General features: G+C 43.8%; 1 protein-coding gene across 10 annotated transcripts in view; it reads right to left on the bottom strand.

Annotated features, from left to right (window-relative positions):
- psd3l (pleckstrin and Sec7 domain containing 3, like) overlaps nt 1-17,046 on the bottom strand; it is a 334,929-nt gene that overhangs the window by 37,983 nt on the left and 279,900 nt on the right. For all 10 annotated transcript variants that reach the window (XM_080195046.1, XM_080195047.1, XM_080195048.1 and 7 more), the window contains 2 exons: nt 6,411-6,604; nt 1,474-1,544 (listed from right to left, as the gene is read on the bottom strand). In XM_080195046.1, coding sequence (XP_080051172.1) covers nt 1,474-1,544; nt 6,411-6,604 — 265 coding nt within the window. The remainder of the gene's footprint in view (nt 1-1,473; nt 1,545-6,410; nt 6,605-17,046) is intronic.

Below are 17,046 nucleotides of genomic sequence, written 5' to 3'. Positions count from 1 at the left end.
ATTAGGTGGATTGGCCATCATAAATTGACCCTTAGTGCCAGGGGGATTAGCTAGGGTAAATACGTGGGGTTACGGGGATATATGTGGGTGGGATTTGTGGTTGATGCAGAGTCGATGGGCCGAATGGCTTCCTTCTGCGCTGTAGGGATTCTATGATTCTAGGTCAAGAAAGGGTGGGGGAAGGGGTTAAAATGGAAAAAAATTGTCTTCTCAATTATTTGTGACGTACCATAATATCACCCTGAAGCTCGAGTTAACATAACTTGGCTTGACCGAGAATAGCTGCAGTCCAGATAATGAACGTTTGCCAACCCAAAATTTAAACTGAAACATTTCCAAGATAAAGGAGATAATGTCAGTATATCAGGTAATGGCTCCCCCTCTCTCAGTTAATCCCCTTTATGTTGGCCGACTCCTCAAAGGAAACAAGTATGCACTGCCCACAGCAACGATTATTCTTTGTCAACGGACCATTACTTTCCAGTAGAGGAGTGCCATTGTCAAGTGCTTCTTTCATCTCCAGTAAAATGTCTACAGTCAATCACTGATTTATGATGACATTAACCTCTTTATCAAATTGGTTACAGGGCACATGTTGAAGACTGCAAACTATTAAAGACCAGCGATGAAAATTCTGGTTGCTTCTCTTTCCTTCAAAAGTAAAAGTTAAACACATCCCAAAGCTAAAACTCACGCAGGCCAACAGCACTGGGTGAAAGCATCCACATTCTCTTCACCATCATTAAATTAATAATGCTACGGTTTACAGAGATTACTGCGTCAATACAGGTTTGTCAATTGCATTAGGAAGGGAAATCAGATGGTATAAGGATCACAAAGATGGTGATGGTGCAGGAAGTAATGGCCATTTGAACCCAAATATCATGCTGAATTAGTTCTATTAAAATCACGGTGCCACAGTGGTTGGCACTGCTGCCTCACAGCGCCAGGGACCCGGGTCCAATTCCCGGCTTGGGTCACTGCGGAGTCTGCATGTTCTCCCCGTGTCTGTGTGCATTTCCTCCAGGTACTCCCATAGTTTCCTCCCAAAGTCCGAATAACGTGCTGGTTAGGTGCATTGGCCACGCTAAATTTTCCCTCAGTGTACCCAAACAGAGTGTGGCGACAAGGGGATTTTCACAGTCACTTCATTGCAGTGTTAATGTAAGCATACTTGTGACGCTAATAAATAAACCAAAACTTAAAAATCTGTTATCGTAACGCACCATAAAATTGGGATGGGGTAACTCCATTGGATTTTTTTCTTTGTTGCTTTTCTGTTCTGCACCAAGACAGGCACCATGTGCCAGGATATCGCTTGCAGTTGGCTACATTATCATGAATTCACTGACCGCTTAATCACAGGTGATGAATGTCATCTCACGTTTACAGGGTAACATGCGGCAATGAAATTTCAGACAACAGCACTGCGATGGGATTGGGAGAAAGTGCAAGGCTGGTCTCAGGAATTACCTTCTGCAAGTAAAGAATCATGCCTTTCAGTACAGCATAGAATGTCTTCCAGCCCCTTTTTCCCCTCGGAGCTGCAAAGAGAGAAATCAAACAAGACTCAGAGAGAGGAGGTTGTTTCACAATCAAAAAACATTACACTGCTTTAGCTTTACCAGCATGAATAAGATATGCTCAGGTGGGTACCAAATGTACTAACCGACTCAAGAATGGCTTCTTCCCTGCTGCCAGACTTTTGAATGGATCCACCTTGCATTAAGTTGATCTTTCTCTACACCCTAGCTACGACTGCAACACTGCATTCTGCACCCTCTTGTTTCCTTCTCTATGAATGGTATGCTTTGTACAGCTTTGTATATTTTTCACTGTATGTTAATACATGTGACAATAATAAATCAAATCAAATCAAAAAGTGACAGTCCTTTTCAGGAATTGTCCCAAAACTGACACTGAGAAAGCAGAGTTTTTTTTAAAAATTATTCATTTATGGGGTGCGGCTGGGCCAGCATTTGTTGCACATCCCTAACTGCCCTCCATTTCAGAGGGCATTTGAGAGTCAACCACATTGCTGTATGTAGGCCAGACTGGGTAAGGAGGACAGGTTTCCTTCCCTAAAGGACACTAGTGAACCAGACAGGTTTTTATGACAATCGACAATGGTTTCATGCTCACCATTAGACTTCTAATCCTAGATTTTTATTGAATTCAAATATCACCATCTGCCATGGTGAGATTCGAACCCGGATCCCCAAAGCATTACCCAGGTCTCTAGATTACTACTGTGACAATGCTACTTCAACATTGCCTCCCCAGTGCTGAAAGTGGATGATTTGAGAATGATTTAAAGTATTCTAGGGAAAAGGCACCTACTGTGAAAGCATTTGTTAATGCCTGCGCTGCTGACAAATAAGTCAAAGCACACAACTGCAAAAACAACTTCATTGTCAGAGCTGAATGACAGAGGGCGGCACGGTGGCACAGTGGTTAGCACTGCTGCCTCACAGCACCAGGGACCCAGGTTGGATTCCCAGCTTGGTCACTGTCTCTGTGGAGTTTGCACATTCTCCCAGCGTCTGCGTGGGTGCTCCAGCTTCCTCCCACAGCCCAAAGATGTTCAAGTTGGGTGAATTGGCCACGCTAAATTCTCCCTCAGTGTACCCAAACTGGTGCTGGAGTGTGCTGACTAGGGGATTTTCACAGTAACTTCATTGCAGTGTGAATGTAAGCCTACTTGTAGCCAATAAATAAAGTGTATATGATCAGCCTTTTGTTCTAATTATTGAGTTGAATTACAAATGCCATCTCTACATACACAGTTGGACAAACTCTTAAAAATCCTTAACCAAGGGATTACAAAGGCAATTTTCTCAATTAATCCCACTCATCCATTTTGTAAAATTGATCTTTAATTTCCTTTTTGTTACTTGGTTTTTATCTCTATTCAAGGAAAGTTGATTGCATAGAGTGAGGGCAATTTATAAAGAAGAACTGACCTTTGTATTCAATGCGAACAGATTTACCTGGCATTCATTTCCAAACTGAGACAAGAGCAGGAGGGTAGCATTTTAAAAAATTAAAGATGGGTCGATTAGATGACAAGTCTAACTTCCAAACGTCCTTGGGATATCTCAAAGCATTTCACAACAAATTAAGAATTTTGAGATGGAGTTAATAGATGTGCAACATTTAAGGGCTTTCTACAAAAAGCCCTGGTTCACTAATGTCCTTTAGGCAAGGAAATCTGCCATCTTTCCCTGCCCTCCGGGATGGGCAATAAATGCTGGTCCAGCCAGTGATGCACACATCCTGTGAACAAATTTTTAAAATGTGGGCATCTCTGGCAAAAGCCAGCATTTGCTGTCTTTGGAATGAGTGAATTGCTCAGCTATTTCAGAGGGCAGTTAAGAATCAACCATGCTGCTGTGAGTCTGGTGCCACAAGTAGGCCAGAATGGGTAAGGATGGCAGACTTACCCTCCCTAAAATCTGGAACAAGATGAGTTTTTACAATAATCAAAGATATTTTTATGATCACCATTACTGAGGCTGGCTTTATATTCCACATTCATTGACTGAATTTAAAGTTACCATGGTAGGATTTGGACTCAGGAAAATTAACCTAAACCTCTGGATTGCTAGTACGGTGCCATTCCCACTAAACCACCATCTCCCTGAGTACAGTGCTATGTAGCTGTGTGCATAAAATGTACATAGAATCCAACAGTGCAGAAGGCGGCCACTCGGCCCATATGCACCGACCACAATCCCACACAGGCCCCATCTCTGTAACCCCACACATTTACCCTGCTAATCCTCTTGACACTAATGGGTAATTTAGTACGGGCAATCAACCTAACCTACACATCTCTGGACTATGGGAGGAAACCCACGCAGACACGAGTAGAATGTGCAAACTCCATACAGACAGTGCCCCAAGCCGGGAATTGAACCCGGTTCCCTGGTGCTGTGAGGCAGCAGTGCCAACCACTGTGCCACCGTGACACCCAGTGGTTTCATACTGAAAAGCTATTCCCCTCGTAAATCCATACCATTATTCCTGCGCCTCAATTTTGGACATTGAACAGTTATATGTGTTGTACCAATTTCCATGCCAAGAGGTGCATTAATGTATGTTTCTTGTGGACCTCTACTATGACCGAGGATAGCTCCTTCAAACACAAACCTGTTATCCATTCCATTTCTTCAGTCAAAATTAGTTAGCGCTAGAGAACATTGCAAAGGCAAGGAGCCTCCCGGAATCACGACCATTCTGGGAATTGAACCCTAGCCTCACAATAGCACTCTCTCCATTTTTAGGTTGCATCTCAAAGGGTAACAATAACCGTGGAGAATCTTTTAATTGAAGCCAAGACATTCTATTAAAATTTTCTGCTTTGATGGACAGTAATAAATTCATTTAGAAAGAGCCTTGTTACAGCAAACAGCGAGAGAAATTAGTTATTCATAAAACTTGAAGCAATCTTTATTTCCTGTAGATAACAAAAGACTTATTTTAAAATATGCTAAGCCTAGGTGTTCCATGGGGAAAGCACTAAACTGCTATTCAATAGCACAAGCTCCAACTCCCAAATCTTATTTAAACGTGACAGTTTCTTCTGAACAAGAATGCCTGACTGAACTGGAACTGGTTTGTCACCCCAGTAGCTGTTTCTTTTTGGAAGAAAAAAGATTGCAAGTGTATAAAAGTAGGAGGGTCGGTAACACAAAGAAACAGAATTACAAGGAGAGATGAGGAAAAATTGTTTTACACAGCAAGTTTTTTTTTTACTTCTTTCATGGGATTTGGGTGTCACTGGCTAAGCCAACAGTTGCCATCCACCTCTAATCACCCTTCGACTGAGTGACTTGCTAGGCCATTTAATAGTCAACCACAATGCTGTGAGCCTGGAAATCAGACCAAGTAATGGTGACAGATTTCCTTTACTGTGTGCAGTTTTGGTCGCCGCACTTACGCAAGGATATTTTGGCCTTGGAGGGAGTGCAGAGGAGGTTTACTAGGCTGATACTGGAGTTGAGGGGGTTGAACTATGAGGAGAGGCTGAATAAACTAGGCTTGTACTCGTTGGAGTTTAGAAGAATGAGGGGAGATCTCATTGAGACATATAAAATGATGAATGGGATGGATAGGATAGAGGTGGAGAGGCTCTTCCTGCTCAGAAAGGACAGTAGGACTAGGGGGCACAGCCTCAAGATAAAGGGGGGGCGGTTTAGAACGGAGTTGAGGAGGAACTCCTTCACTCAAAGGGTGGTGAATTTCTGGAATTCTCTGCCCGTTGAAGTGGTGGAGGCTGCCTCGCTAAATATTTTCAAGAAGCGGGTTGATGGGTTTTTGATAAGAGAGGGGATTAAGGGTTATGGGGAGAGGGCGGGAATGTGGAACTGACACACGACAGATCAGCCATGATCTTATTGAATGGCGGGGTAGGCTCGAGGGGCTAGATGGCCTACTCCTGCTCCTATTTCTTATGTTCTTATGTTCCTAAAAGACATCAGTGAACCAGATTTACAATTCAGAATGGTCATCATTAATACTTTAATTCCAGATTTTTATTGAATTCAAACTTCACCATCGGCCGTGGTGTGATTTGAACCTGGGTCCCCAGAGCATTAATAGACGTGTACAAAATTATGAAGGGTATAGATAGGGTGAATAGTGGGAAGCTTTTTCCCATGTCGGAGGTGACAATCACGAGGGGTCACGGGCTCAAGGTGAGAGGGGCGAGGTATAAATCTGATATCAGAGGGACATTTTTTTTTTTTACACAGAGGGTGGTGGGGGCCTGGAATGCGCTGCCAAATAGGTGGTGGAGGCAGACAGGCTGGCATCGTTTAAGAATTACCTGGATAGTCACATGAGCAGCCTAGGAATGGAGGGATACAAACAAATGGTCTAGTTGGACCAATGCGCTGCACAGGCTTAGAGGGCCGAAGGGTCTGTTTCCAGTGCTGTACCGTTCTTTATTCATTACCTTGAGTCTCTGGATTGCTAGTCCGGTGACAATGCCACTGCACCACTACCTCCCAACTCTAGTGATTCTGAATGCACTGCTTTAAAGGGATAATGGAAGCAAATTCAATAGGAATTTGCAAAAAGGGATTTGTCAAATATTTGAAAAAATCTTTCAGGACTATGGTGGGATAGCAGAGGAGTTGGCTAATTCCTTCAAAGAACTGACACAGGCAGAATGGGCTGAAGGGCCTTTTTTTGGAGTTGTAAAGCTCTATGATTCTCACTGGTCGTCTCCCTGGGCAACCATGAAGCAGTCCTGCAAGGGTTTTGAGATTCACAGACTAAATAACTTTCACTCCACTCCTTTGCAACTTTCCACTCAAGCAGGGAAACTGCCCAGTAACAGCAAACACTGCCCTAAAGACAGAAGAGAATGAGAAAGAGGGGAAGGTCCATTGGTCAAGACTCACTTTTCTTTCCGTCCATATCTGCATGAATCTTTCGTGACAGGAAGCCAGTTTTGTACGTTTTAGCATTGGGATCCTGCGGAATGTCGAGGAATGGATTCGAACTGGATCCAATGCGATTGTTGGCCTTGGACCCAGCATTATCTGTTTTGTCGTTAGCAAGCTCGGAGAGAGATTTCCTCAACTCTTCTTCATTTCTGGAAGAGAAAGAGGAGGGAGAGGAAAATCACATGATGGGAATTATAACATTGGCTCTTCACATGTTCGTATCACATTGCAACAAGCTGCTGAAAGAGAAATCACAGAGGACTGGCACGTTCAAATGTCAATGCCCGCAGACGTGGGGTGGGGCAGGAGGGAGTATACTCTGCACCTTCATTCTTCAATGAAAGATGCAACGTTGCGATATGTGCACACTCGACACAAGTGGGTTACAAACTGTTCATAAAGGTTAAACTTTCTGTCAGCCAACGGAGACATTGTCATGGAGACAAATTATTTTTCAATGATTGCAAATGAAGCCAAACACTTGTCAAATACAATGGCCTACCCACCTATCCATACCCAAGAGCTGATGCTCCCATTAGCTATTTTAAGGGAAGGAGCTAGGCTAATTAATCATCGATAAAAAGCAAATAATAACAGGTGCCATGTTGATGCTTTGCTGCAGGAAGTCATCATGCATTTAGAAAATGAGACCTGATACTTCCCTTGCAGCTGGAAGACTGGCAGGTTAACATTATTAATGCATGTCCCCTCAGGTCTACTCTGGCCCTTTGATTCCAATAGCAGACACTTCAATAGAACAGGCAGAGCAAAATTCAGCATTCCAACTTCTGCACACAGCAAACGCAAAGGGAAATGAGGAGTGTAGGAGCTATGATTATTAAGCTGTACATTTAACAACAATCTTTCCCTTGGTTAAAATCAATTTTATCATTTAAAAGCTTGCTGGCATTTGTCTTTCATATATTTGTCGGCCCATTAACCAATGATCTGAGGAGTGAAAAAAAAAGCCAAGTGAAGTGGAGAGGTTGGAGGAGTGGTGATTAATTTGACAAGAGGCATGCAAACAAAATCACAGAATCCCAGCAGTGCAGAAGGAGGCCATTCGGCCCATTGAGTCTTCACCAATCACAATTCCACCCAGGCCCTATTCCTGTCACCCCTCATATTTACCCTGCTAATCCTCCTGACACTAAGAGGCAATATAGCATGGCTAATCAACCTAACCCACACATCTTTGAACTGTGGGAGGAAACCGGAAGAAACCCAGGCAGACACGGGGAGAACGTGCAAACTCCACACAGACAGTGACCCGAGGCCAGAACTGAACTGGGTCCCTGGCGCTGTGAGGCAGCCGTGCCAACCACTGTACCACTATGCCGCCCACAAATGGCATTACCATTTTCAGGTTCGTCCATATTTTTACACTTCGCGTGGACTTAGAAGCGTCCGATGTAATCGTGTCACACTGGACATGCTGAGGTCATGCACAGTCTTGTCCCTTCCTTTGTTTAGAGTTGCCCCCATCCAACCGGCAGTACCGCTGCTCTGAGAGCCCATGTTGCGACAGTGTGGCCAAGTTTAAACTGTGTACGGATATCATAAACCTACACTAGAAAAAGTCCTCAGAAGATACATATATTTGGATTGACAATGTCTACTGATTAGCACAGCACATTGTGATATGGTAAACTGAATAATGCTCCAGGGCTGAACAGAACTGCGTCTTGCTGATGTCTGAACCGCATCTCATTTTGCCAGAAGGATTATGAGGCACATTTTAATAATGTCTTGAAACTTATCAGGCAGTTAATAATTTGGTAAAAAGACTATATAGAAACACAAATTGCAATGTTCTTTTTTCTTGTTTTCATACCAATGAACCTCTCAGTTTTGAGAGCCAGCCTTCCGCTTACTGAAGAAGCCGGGAGCACTAACAAACTTTTAAGCTGAGTAATCATTGACTGCACTCTCATTATTATCAGTGGCAAAATGCCACAAAGCACGTTATATAACACAAGTTGACATCATCCCAGGTCCAGGGACTCTGTTTGGGAGGACAGCAAATGGTGTCTTTGCCATTTAATTAGTGCAAATAACATTATTCATCATAAAAATTAAATGTACATCAAAGGTCAGCCAATTAAACAGGATATAAAGTTGTTCCTTATATGAGCAAAGGTGTCTAAGATGGAATATAGGATGGAATTCCATGACAGTAGGTGCAAGGTGGTAGATTTTGCTTTTTATAAAATCACAGCAAATATACTTTGAATGGCAGCAGGCTTACTGCCTGCGTAGGCATGCATTGAGCAGGACATTAAAGGCAGCACATTAGCATTCATTCTCAGGATACATATCAGGTGGCATGATGGCTAGCACTGCTGCCTCACAGCACCAGGGACCTGGGTTCGATTCCCAGCTTGGGTCACTGTGTGGAGTCTGCACATTCTCCCCGTGTCTGCGCAGGTTTCCTCCAGATGCTCCAGTTCCCTCCCACAGTCCAAAGATGTGCAGGTTCAGCGGACTGGCTGTGCTAAATTGCCCCTTAGCGTCAGGAGGACTAGGTAGGGTGAATGCATGGGGTTGTGAGGATAAGGCAGGGGCGGGGTTGTGGTCAGTGCAAACTCAATGGGCCGAATGGCCTCGTTCTGCACTACAGGATTCTATGTATGTTGCTGGCAATTGTTGGCAGACCTAGCTGCTCCCTTTGATGGAACTGAGCAGGTTGCTCGGCAACTTCAGAGGGCAGTTAAGAGTTGGCCATGTTGGTGTGGGATTGGAGGCACATGTAGCCCAGACGAAGAAAGAGTAGATCTCCTTCATTGAAGCATATCAGGGAACCAACGGACAATCTCCCATCTTCACGGCCACTTTTACTGATGCCAAGCTTTTATTTCTAGACAATTAAGAACTGGAAACCATCTCAGAGTTGAAGGTTAATAAAATCTAAAATATACAATCATATATTTTATTAATAAAAGCATTAAAAAAAAGGAAAAAGTAACGAGCAGTCTACATAAAACCATAATTTTAAAAACATAAAACTCAGAGTACAGACTGAGTGCAATATTGGACTCCACATTATGATGGATATATTGAAGCTTTAAAGAGGTTCCAGCACAGATTCACTAGGATGCTGCCTAACATAATACAATTGGTTATCCCATGGGTTTTTGGTAGAACCAGTGACATGAGAGGCATGGACAGGGTGGAAAGGAAGCAGCCGTTTCCCTTTGTTGAAGAGTCAGTTACGAGGCGACAAGATAAAAGCGAGGGATGAGAGGTTTGGCGGGGATGTGAGGAAAAGCTTTTTTATCCAGAGGGTGGTGACAGCCTGGAATGCACTATTCAGGAGGATGGAGGTGGGATGCCTCACATCCTTTTAAAAAGTACTTGGCACACCATAACATTCAAGGCAATGGGATGAGTGCTGGCAAGTGGGATTAGGTGGACAGGGCAGGGCATTTCAGTGCAGACTCGAAGGGCCTCTTCTGCACTGAAGTATTCTGTGGTAGCATTGCCCAACAAATATCAGTAAAGCCACTGGAGATTCCGCCGTAGATACAAGAAGTGCCAGTGGTTCATGTGAAATTTTCCTGCTGTTTTCTGTCAAGAGCTTATTCAGGAGTGCGACAAAGGAACAGCTTTGATGTTTTCCTCCAGCATATCTAAACACATCCGCATTGAAATAATTTTTATACAAATCCGAAGTTTTGACAGATGCAGATAGATGAATGCATGAGACGGGCTCCACGGGGAGCCAGAGGAAGCCATAAATATTGATTCAATCAAATGCAAATTACACAAATTTATACCAGAAAATAGCATTTTAGGCTACAGTCTGAGTAATTTGATGTGAAGTACACCATGCTTGGGCGGAATGGGAGGTGACTATAGTCCCCCAAAGCTCTTCACCTTTTCCTCACCTCACATGTCGGTCTCTTTGTGAGTTAGTCACAATGTGGAGTTGCCAGCATTGGACTGGGATGGGCACAGCAAATAGTCTCACAGGACCAGGTTAAAGTCCAACAGGTTTATTTAGTAGCACGAGCTTTCAGAGCGCTGCCCCTTCATCAGGTGAGTGCAGGGTTTGTTTTACAAACAGGGCATATATAGACACAAACTCAATTACAAGATAATGGTTGGAATGCGAGTCTGAGCAGGTAATCAAGTCTTTACAGGTACAGACAATGCGAATGGAGAGAGGCTTAAGCGCACAGGTGTGAATTATCTCAAGATAGGTCAGTTCGGGAGATTGTCCAAGCCCAGGCAAGTCATGGAGGTTGGGCTTAGAGTTTTTGTCTATATGTGCCCTGTTTGTGAAACAAATCCTGTACTCACCTGATGAAGTAGCAGAGCTCTGAAAGCTCGTGCTACCAAATAAATCTGTTGGACTTTAACCTGGTGTTGTGAGACTATTTACTGTATGGTTAGTCAACAGCTCCAGTTTTATCACATCATGTAATTGCCAAAGTGCTGGCTGAGTTAGATAGACCTTGCTCTTTACTCATCCAGCAATTTTCACGTTCCTATTTAAAACTAACATTTGCAAAGTACTGCTTTGACCTCCAATTCTGGACATCACACTTTAGGAAGGATCTGAAGACTTTAGAGAGGGTGCGGGAAAGATTTACAAGTATGGCTCCAAGAATGGGGGAATTCAATTGCACAGATAGATTCTGGAGAAGAGAACAACGAGAAGAGACTTGACTGAAGCGCTCTAAGTCATGCAGGGTCCAGACAAAGTAGGTAAGAGAGAAGCTGCTTCCGCTGGCAGAAGGGTCAAGATGTGGAGATGCCGGCATTGGACTGGGGTAAACACAGTAAGAAGTCTCACAACACCAGGTTAAAGTCCAACAGGTTTATTTGACAATAAACACCGTAAGCTTTTGGAGCGCTGCTCCTTCGTCAGGTGAGTGGAGAACTCTGATCACAAACAGAGCATATAAAGGTACACACAATTTACAGAATACTGATTAGAATGCAGATCTTTACAGCTAATCAAGTCTTATAGCTGCAGACAATGTGAGTGGAGATAGCATTAAGCATAGATTAAAGAGATGTGTATTGTCTCCAGTCAGGACAGTAAGTGAGATGTTGCAAGCCCAGGCAAGTCATGGGGGTTACAGATAGTGTGACATGAACCCAAGATCCCGGTTCAGGCCGTGCTCATGCACATGGAACTTGGCTATCAGTTTCTGCTCAGCGACTCTGCGCTGTCGTATGTCATGAAGGCCGCCTTGAGAACATTTACCTGAAGATCAGAGGCCGAATGCCTATGACCGCTGAAGTGTTCGCCAACAGGAAGGGAACAGTCCATGCAGAAACTACGACAACGGATGAGTGGACGACACTGCTCGACAATCACCAGGCAAGACTGTTCCCTTCCTGTTGGCGGACACTTCAGCGGCCACGGGCATTCGGCCTCTGATCTTCGGATAAACGTTCTCCAAGACGGCCTTCATGACAAACGACAGCACAGAGTCGCTGAGCAGAGACTGATAGCCAAGTTCCATATGCACGAGGAGAGCTTCAACCGGAATCTTGGGTTCATGTCACACTATCTGTAACCCCCATGACTTGCCTGGGCTTGCAACATCTCACTTACTGTCCTGTCTGGAGACAATACACATCTCTTTAGCCTATGCTTAACGTTATCTCCACTCACATCGTCTGCACCTTTAAGATTTGATTAGCCATAAAGACTCACATTCCAGTCAGTATTCTGTAAACTGTGTGTGCCTTTATATGCCCTGTTTGTGATCAGAACTCCCCACTGACCCGACGAAGGAGCAGCGCCCCGAAAGTTAGTAGCGCTTACTACCAAATAAACCTGTTAGAAGGGTCAAGAACCAGGGGACACATATTTAAGATGAATGGTAAAAGAAGCAAAGGTGACTTGAGGAAGAATGTTTCTCATAAAATCCTACAGTGCAGAAGGAGGCCAATCGGCCCACTGAACACAATCCCACCCAGGCCCTATCCCCACAACCCAATGCATTTACCCTAGCTCGTCCCCCTGACACAAAGGGGCAATTTAGCATAGCCAATCCACCTAACTCACACATCTTTGGACTATAAGAGGAAACCAGAGCACCCGGAGGAAACCCACGCAGAGACAGGAAGAATGTGCAAACTCCACACAGACAGTGACCCAAGTCAGGAATCGAACTCGGATCCCTGATGCTGTAAAGCAGCAGTGCTAACCACTGTGCCACTGAGCCATTTATGCGTAGTAAGCGGTTGGTATGTACTGACAGAGTGTGGTGAAAGCACAGTCAATCACAGCTTTCAAATGTGAACTGGATAAGGATCTGAAGAGAACTAAATTGCAGGGCCATGGGTGATTGGGCTTAGCCAAGCTGCGTTTTGCAGATCCAGCACAGACACAATGGGCCGAATGGCCACCTTATGATCTGGAGGAGGGAACCGAGTGTATGGTGTCAAAATTTGCTGATGACACCAAAATTGGTGGAACGGCAAATTGTGCAGAGGGTGTGGAGAGTCTGCAGAAGGATCTAGATAGGCTGGGCGAATGGGCCAGGAAATGGCAAATGGAATTTAATGTTGGCACGTGCGAGGTGGTCCACTTTGGTAGGAAGAATGGTAGGAAGGACTATTACTTACGGGGCGAAAAACTGCAGCAGGCGACAGTGCAGAGGGACCTCGGGGTCCTTGTGCATGAGTCGCAAAAACCCAGCCTGCAGGTGCAGCAGGTGGTCAGGAAGGCGAATGGGATGCTGGCCTTCATAGCGAGGGGGATTGAATATAAAAGTAGGGAGGTCTTGCTACAGCTGTATAGGGCATTGGTAAGGCCGCAGCTGGAGTACTGTGTGCAGTTTTGGGCACCGTACTTACGCAAGGATATTTTGGCCTTGGAGGGAGTGCAGAGGAGGTTTACTAGGCTGATATCGGAGTTGAGGGGGTTGAGCTATGAGGAGAGGCTGAATAAACTAGGCTTGTACTCGTTAGAGTTTAGAAGAATGAGGGGAGATCTCATTGAGATGTATAAGATGATGAATGGGATGGGTAGGATAGAGGTGGAGAGGCTGTTCCCACTCAGAAAGGACAGTAGGACTAGGGGGCACAGCCTCAAGATAAAGGGGGGGCGGTTTAGAACGGAGTTGAGGAGGAACTTCTTCACTCAAAGGGTGGTGAATCTCTGGAATTCTCTGCCCGTTGAGGTGGTGGAGGCTGCCTCGCTAAATATTTTTAAGACGCGGGTTGATGGGTTTTTGATAAGAGAGGGGATTAAGGGTTATGGGGAGAGGGCGGGAATGTGGAACTGAGCCACAACAGATCAGCCATGATCTTATTGAATGGCGGGGCAGGCTCGAAGTGCTGGATGGCCTACTCCTGCTCCTATTTCTTATGTTCTTATTTCTTATGTTCTTGTGTGCTGTAATCATTCTATGATTCTACGAATTCAATGACAATCAGCTCTGAAATATAAAAACACAAAACAGACGCACAAGATGAGGGTAATACAAGCAATGCACAGGCAATGGAAGACAATTCTTTTAAATGTACTTTAAAAATTCATTTGCAGGATAAGGGCATTACTGACTGGCCAGCATTTATTGCCCATCTCTAGTCACCCTTAAGAAGGTGGTGGTGAGCCGCTTTCTTGAATCGCTGCAGCCCACGGGCTGGGGGTTGACCCACAATGCTGTTAAGGAGGGAATTTCAGGATTTTGACCCAACCACTGCGAAGGAACGGCGATATATTTCCAAGTCAGAATGGTGAGTGGTTTGGAGGGGAACTTGCAGGTGGTGGTGTTCCCATTTACCTGCTGCCCTTGTCCTTCTAGATGGAAGTGGTCATGGGTTTGGTAGGTGCTGTCCAAGGATCTTTGGTGAATTGCTGCGTCTTGTAGATAGTACACACTGCTGCTACTGAGCATCGGTAGTGGACAGATTGCATGTCTATTGACGCGATGCCAATCAAGAGGACTGCTTTGTCCTGGATCGTGTCGAGCTTCTTGAGTGTTGTTGGAGCTGCACCCATCCAGGCAAGTGGGGAGTATTCCATCACACTCCTGACTTGTGCCTTGTAGATGGTGGATAGGCTTGGGGAGCCCTTCTCTCCCTGTTGTTTTGAAAGTTCTGCTAGTTTTCTTGAAGGGTGAAAATCTATTGTCCTCAGGGTCTTTGGAAAGCTGCCTTGTCTTCTGAGCATCAAAATCATTGGACTGCAGAACTCAACTATTGGCCTCGATCCCAGAATCAAGTGAGCATTCGTCAATGCTGTGTTAAATCTGTGAAAAGGGTTTTTTGTTGTCTATGGGTTTTGGTTTTAATTGGAACACATTAGAGATATTCATCGAGTTATAATTATAGTGGATGTTTTGTTTCTTGTTTGTAATTGATAAAAAATTCATGCTAATTTTTTTACCATACATGTTAACTATATTCTTAAATAAACTTTGTTTGATAAAAGCTCCCTAGTGATTTGTTTAGGTCACACCTGAAGTGAAACATCTCTTGCTTATCCTAGCCAAATTCAAGATGCAAAACTTATGAGTCAGGCAGCTTCATAATACACTGTGGAGTTACTGACCTGAACCATAATAGCGTGATAATGGAATTTCCAATTTCCCCCAACCTGGTTACCCTATTGTCACAACCAGATCTCACCATAAACAAACAAAAGATAATAAAATAATTAAACTTTAGTTTGCAATCCCATTATCTCCAAGAGACCTTTCCTCAATGTACCAGACTGCATTCCAAAGTCAACATGGTTTAAAAGAAAGCAAATATATACCTGGTTACGCATACAAATACATGGACAAAGATATACAAGTATAGACACCACCATTAGTCTGTAGTTAAAGAGACTGAAACAGAAAAATTAACCATTTTAACTCCTGTAAAAGGAATTTTCTGAGGTGTCCCATGGGGGTTGACCTCATTCAAACAATGCATAGACTACAAAAAACATGTATAGTTAATGAAAAGGAATTTATTTGCTATGTTAAGAAATCTCCCTTGTACACTTCAAACAATATGTTTTTGTCACTGGATTTTTAAGAAATGTGTTCATGGGATATGGGCAAAGCCAACATTTACAGCCTGTCCTTAATTGCCCTCAGAAAGTTGATAGCGGAGTCACCTTGAACCATAGGAGGGAGCCACAGTCATTGAAGGTTGATTCTTTGAGTTAATCTCGTAATTGTTATCTTATTCTGAACATTTCAATACCCCGCCCAGTCTCACCAACCAGACTGGAGAATCCAGTCACAATATTACACAGTATTACCTCAGCCAATAACATTCCACCTGTCAACAGGAATAGGAGATGATTAGCTCATTACCCTGGTAGGTTCCCTCCCCCATTACCTAGGAAATCTAAGCCAGGGCAATTCTGGGTGACGAGGACCATTGCTGCCAGCGAATCTTAATAGGCAAAAGGAGTCATTCTCTGCCTGAGTCTGGTCACTCCTCATCTAGAGTTATCCAGCCTCGCTACCCATGAACAAATCCACTCCCTTACATACCAGGCCTATTGAACTTGCTTTTGCGTATCCAAAAAACAGATAAGAGAAGCTGCCTGTGTTCCATTGTGTTAAAAGAATGTGGCCTGTCCACTGCTATGTTTCCCATCATGCTGCATTCAGAACGAAGTTGGCCAAAGTGCAATATATATGAGAAAATACAGCTTAAGCTTATAATACTTGGTTAATTTGTGATTATACAGTTTAAAATACTTTCGCACATTTTGTTCCAGGCACATTGTGAATTCTCACTGTATAGAAGGTACTTTACAATTACCTTAACCTAGTCTATTTATTATAGTAAGATTAAAATGAAGGGCTTCAGACTAAGAATTCTACGCTCCCACCCCACCCCCATCAATGCCTGATCAGATTCATCGTCAAGTCACACACCATTCTATCTTGAAAATCACCGTTCAATTATTGTTGCTACATCAAAATTCTGGAACATTTTCCTAACAGGTCGGATGGGCTGCTGTGGTTCAAAGCGACGCCACTATCAACCTCCTGAGGGCAACTAAGGAGAGGCTGTAAATGTTGGCTTTGCCAATGATGCCCACATCCCATGAACACATTTTTTAAAAAATCCACTGACAAAAACATGTTTGAAGTGTACAAGGGAGATTTCTTAACGCAGCTGAAATAGAGTGAAGGGTTAGAGGTCTACTTGTCATCATGAGCTTCAGTCAACCTTACAAATGTTGATTAGCTTTTCTAAGTGAATGTGGTGACATTATAAAGAGGTTCAGACAAGTCACCGATTACCAAGTCAATGTCTCAAAGTTGACTCTGCTGGCAGCTGTATGCAAACAACATGGAGACAATTTTAGGTATGGATAAATAATTTTCACATATCCCAACACTTATGGCACTCAGAACCACTGCTCCAGCAAGTGATAAGGGACTTAGTAACTAAATTAAAATAAATGGTAAGTTGATTGGCCGTGTTAAATTGCCCCTTAGAGTTGAGGGATTAGCAGGGTAAATACATGGGGTTACAAGGATAGGGCCTGGGTGGGATGAGTTGGTGCAGGCTCGATGGGCTGAATGGCCTCCTTCTGTACGGTAGGGATTCTATGTTTTCTCTCATTCAACTAGGCTATAGTGACAGTCAATGTAATACCACACACATG

Source organism: Carcharhinus amblyrhynchos, chromosome 1 (genome assembly GCF_965287045.1).
Source record: "Carcharhinus amblyrhynchos chromosome 1, sCarAmb.v2.hapA, whole genome shotgun sequence".
In the NCBI taxonomy this organism is placed as follows: domain Eukaryota; kingdom Metazoa; phylum Chordata; class Chondrichthyes; order Carcharhiniformes; family Carcharhinidae; genus Carcharhinus; species Carcharhinus amblyrhynchos.
Note: the sequence above shows the minus strand (reverse complement) of the source record. Positions and strands in the feature narration are given on the sequence as shown.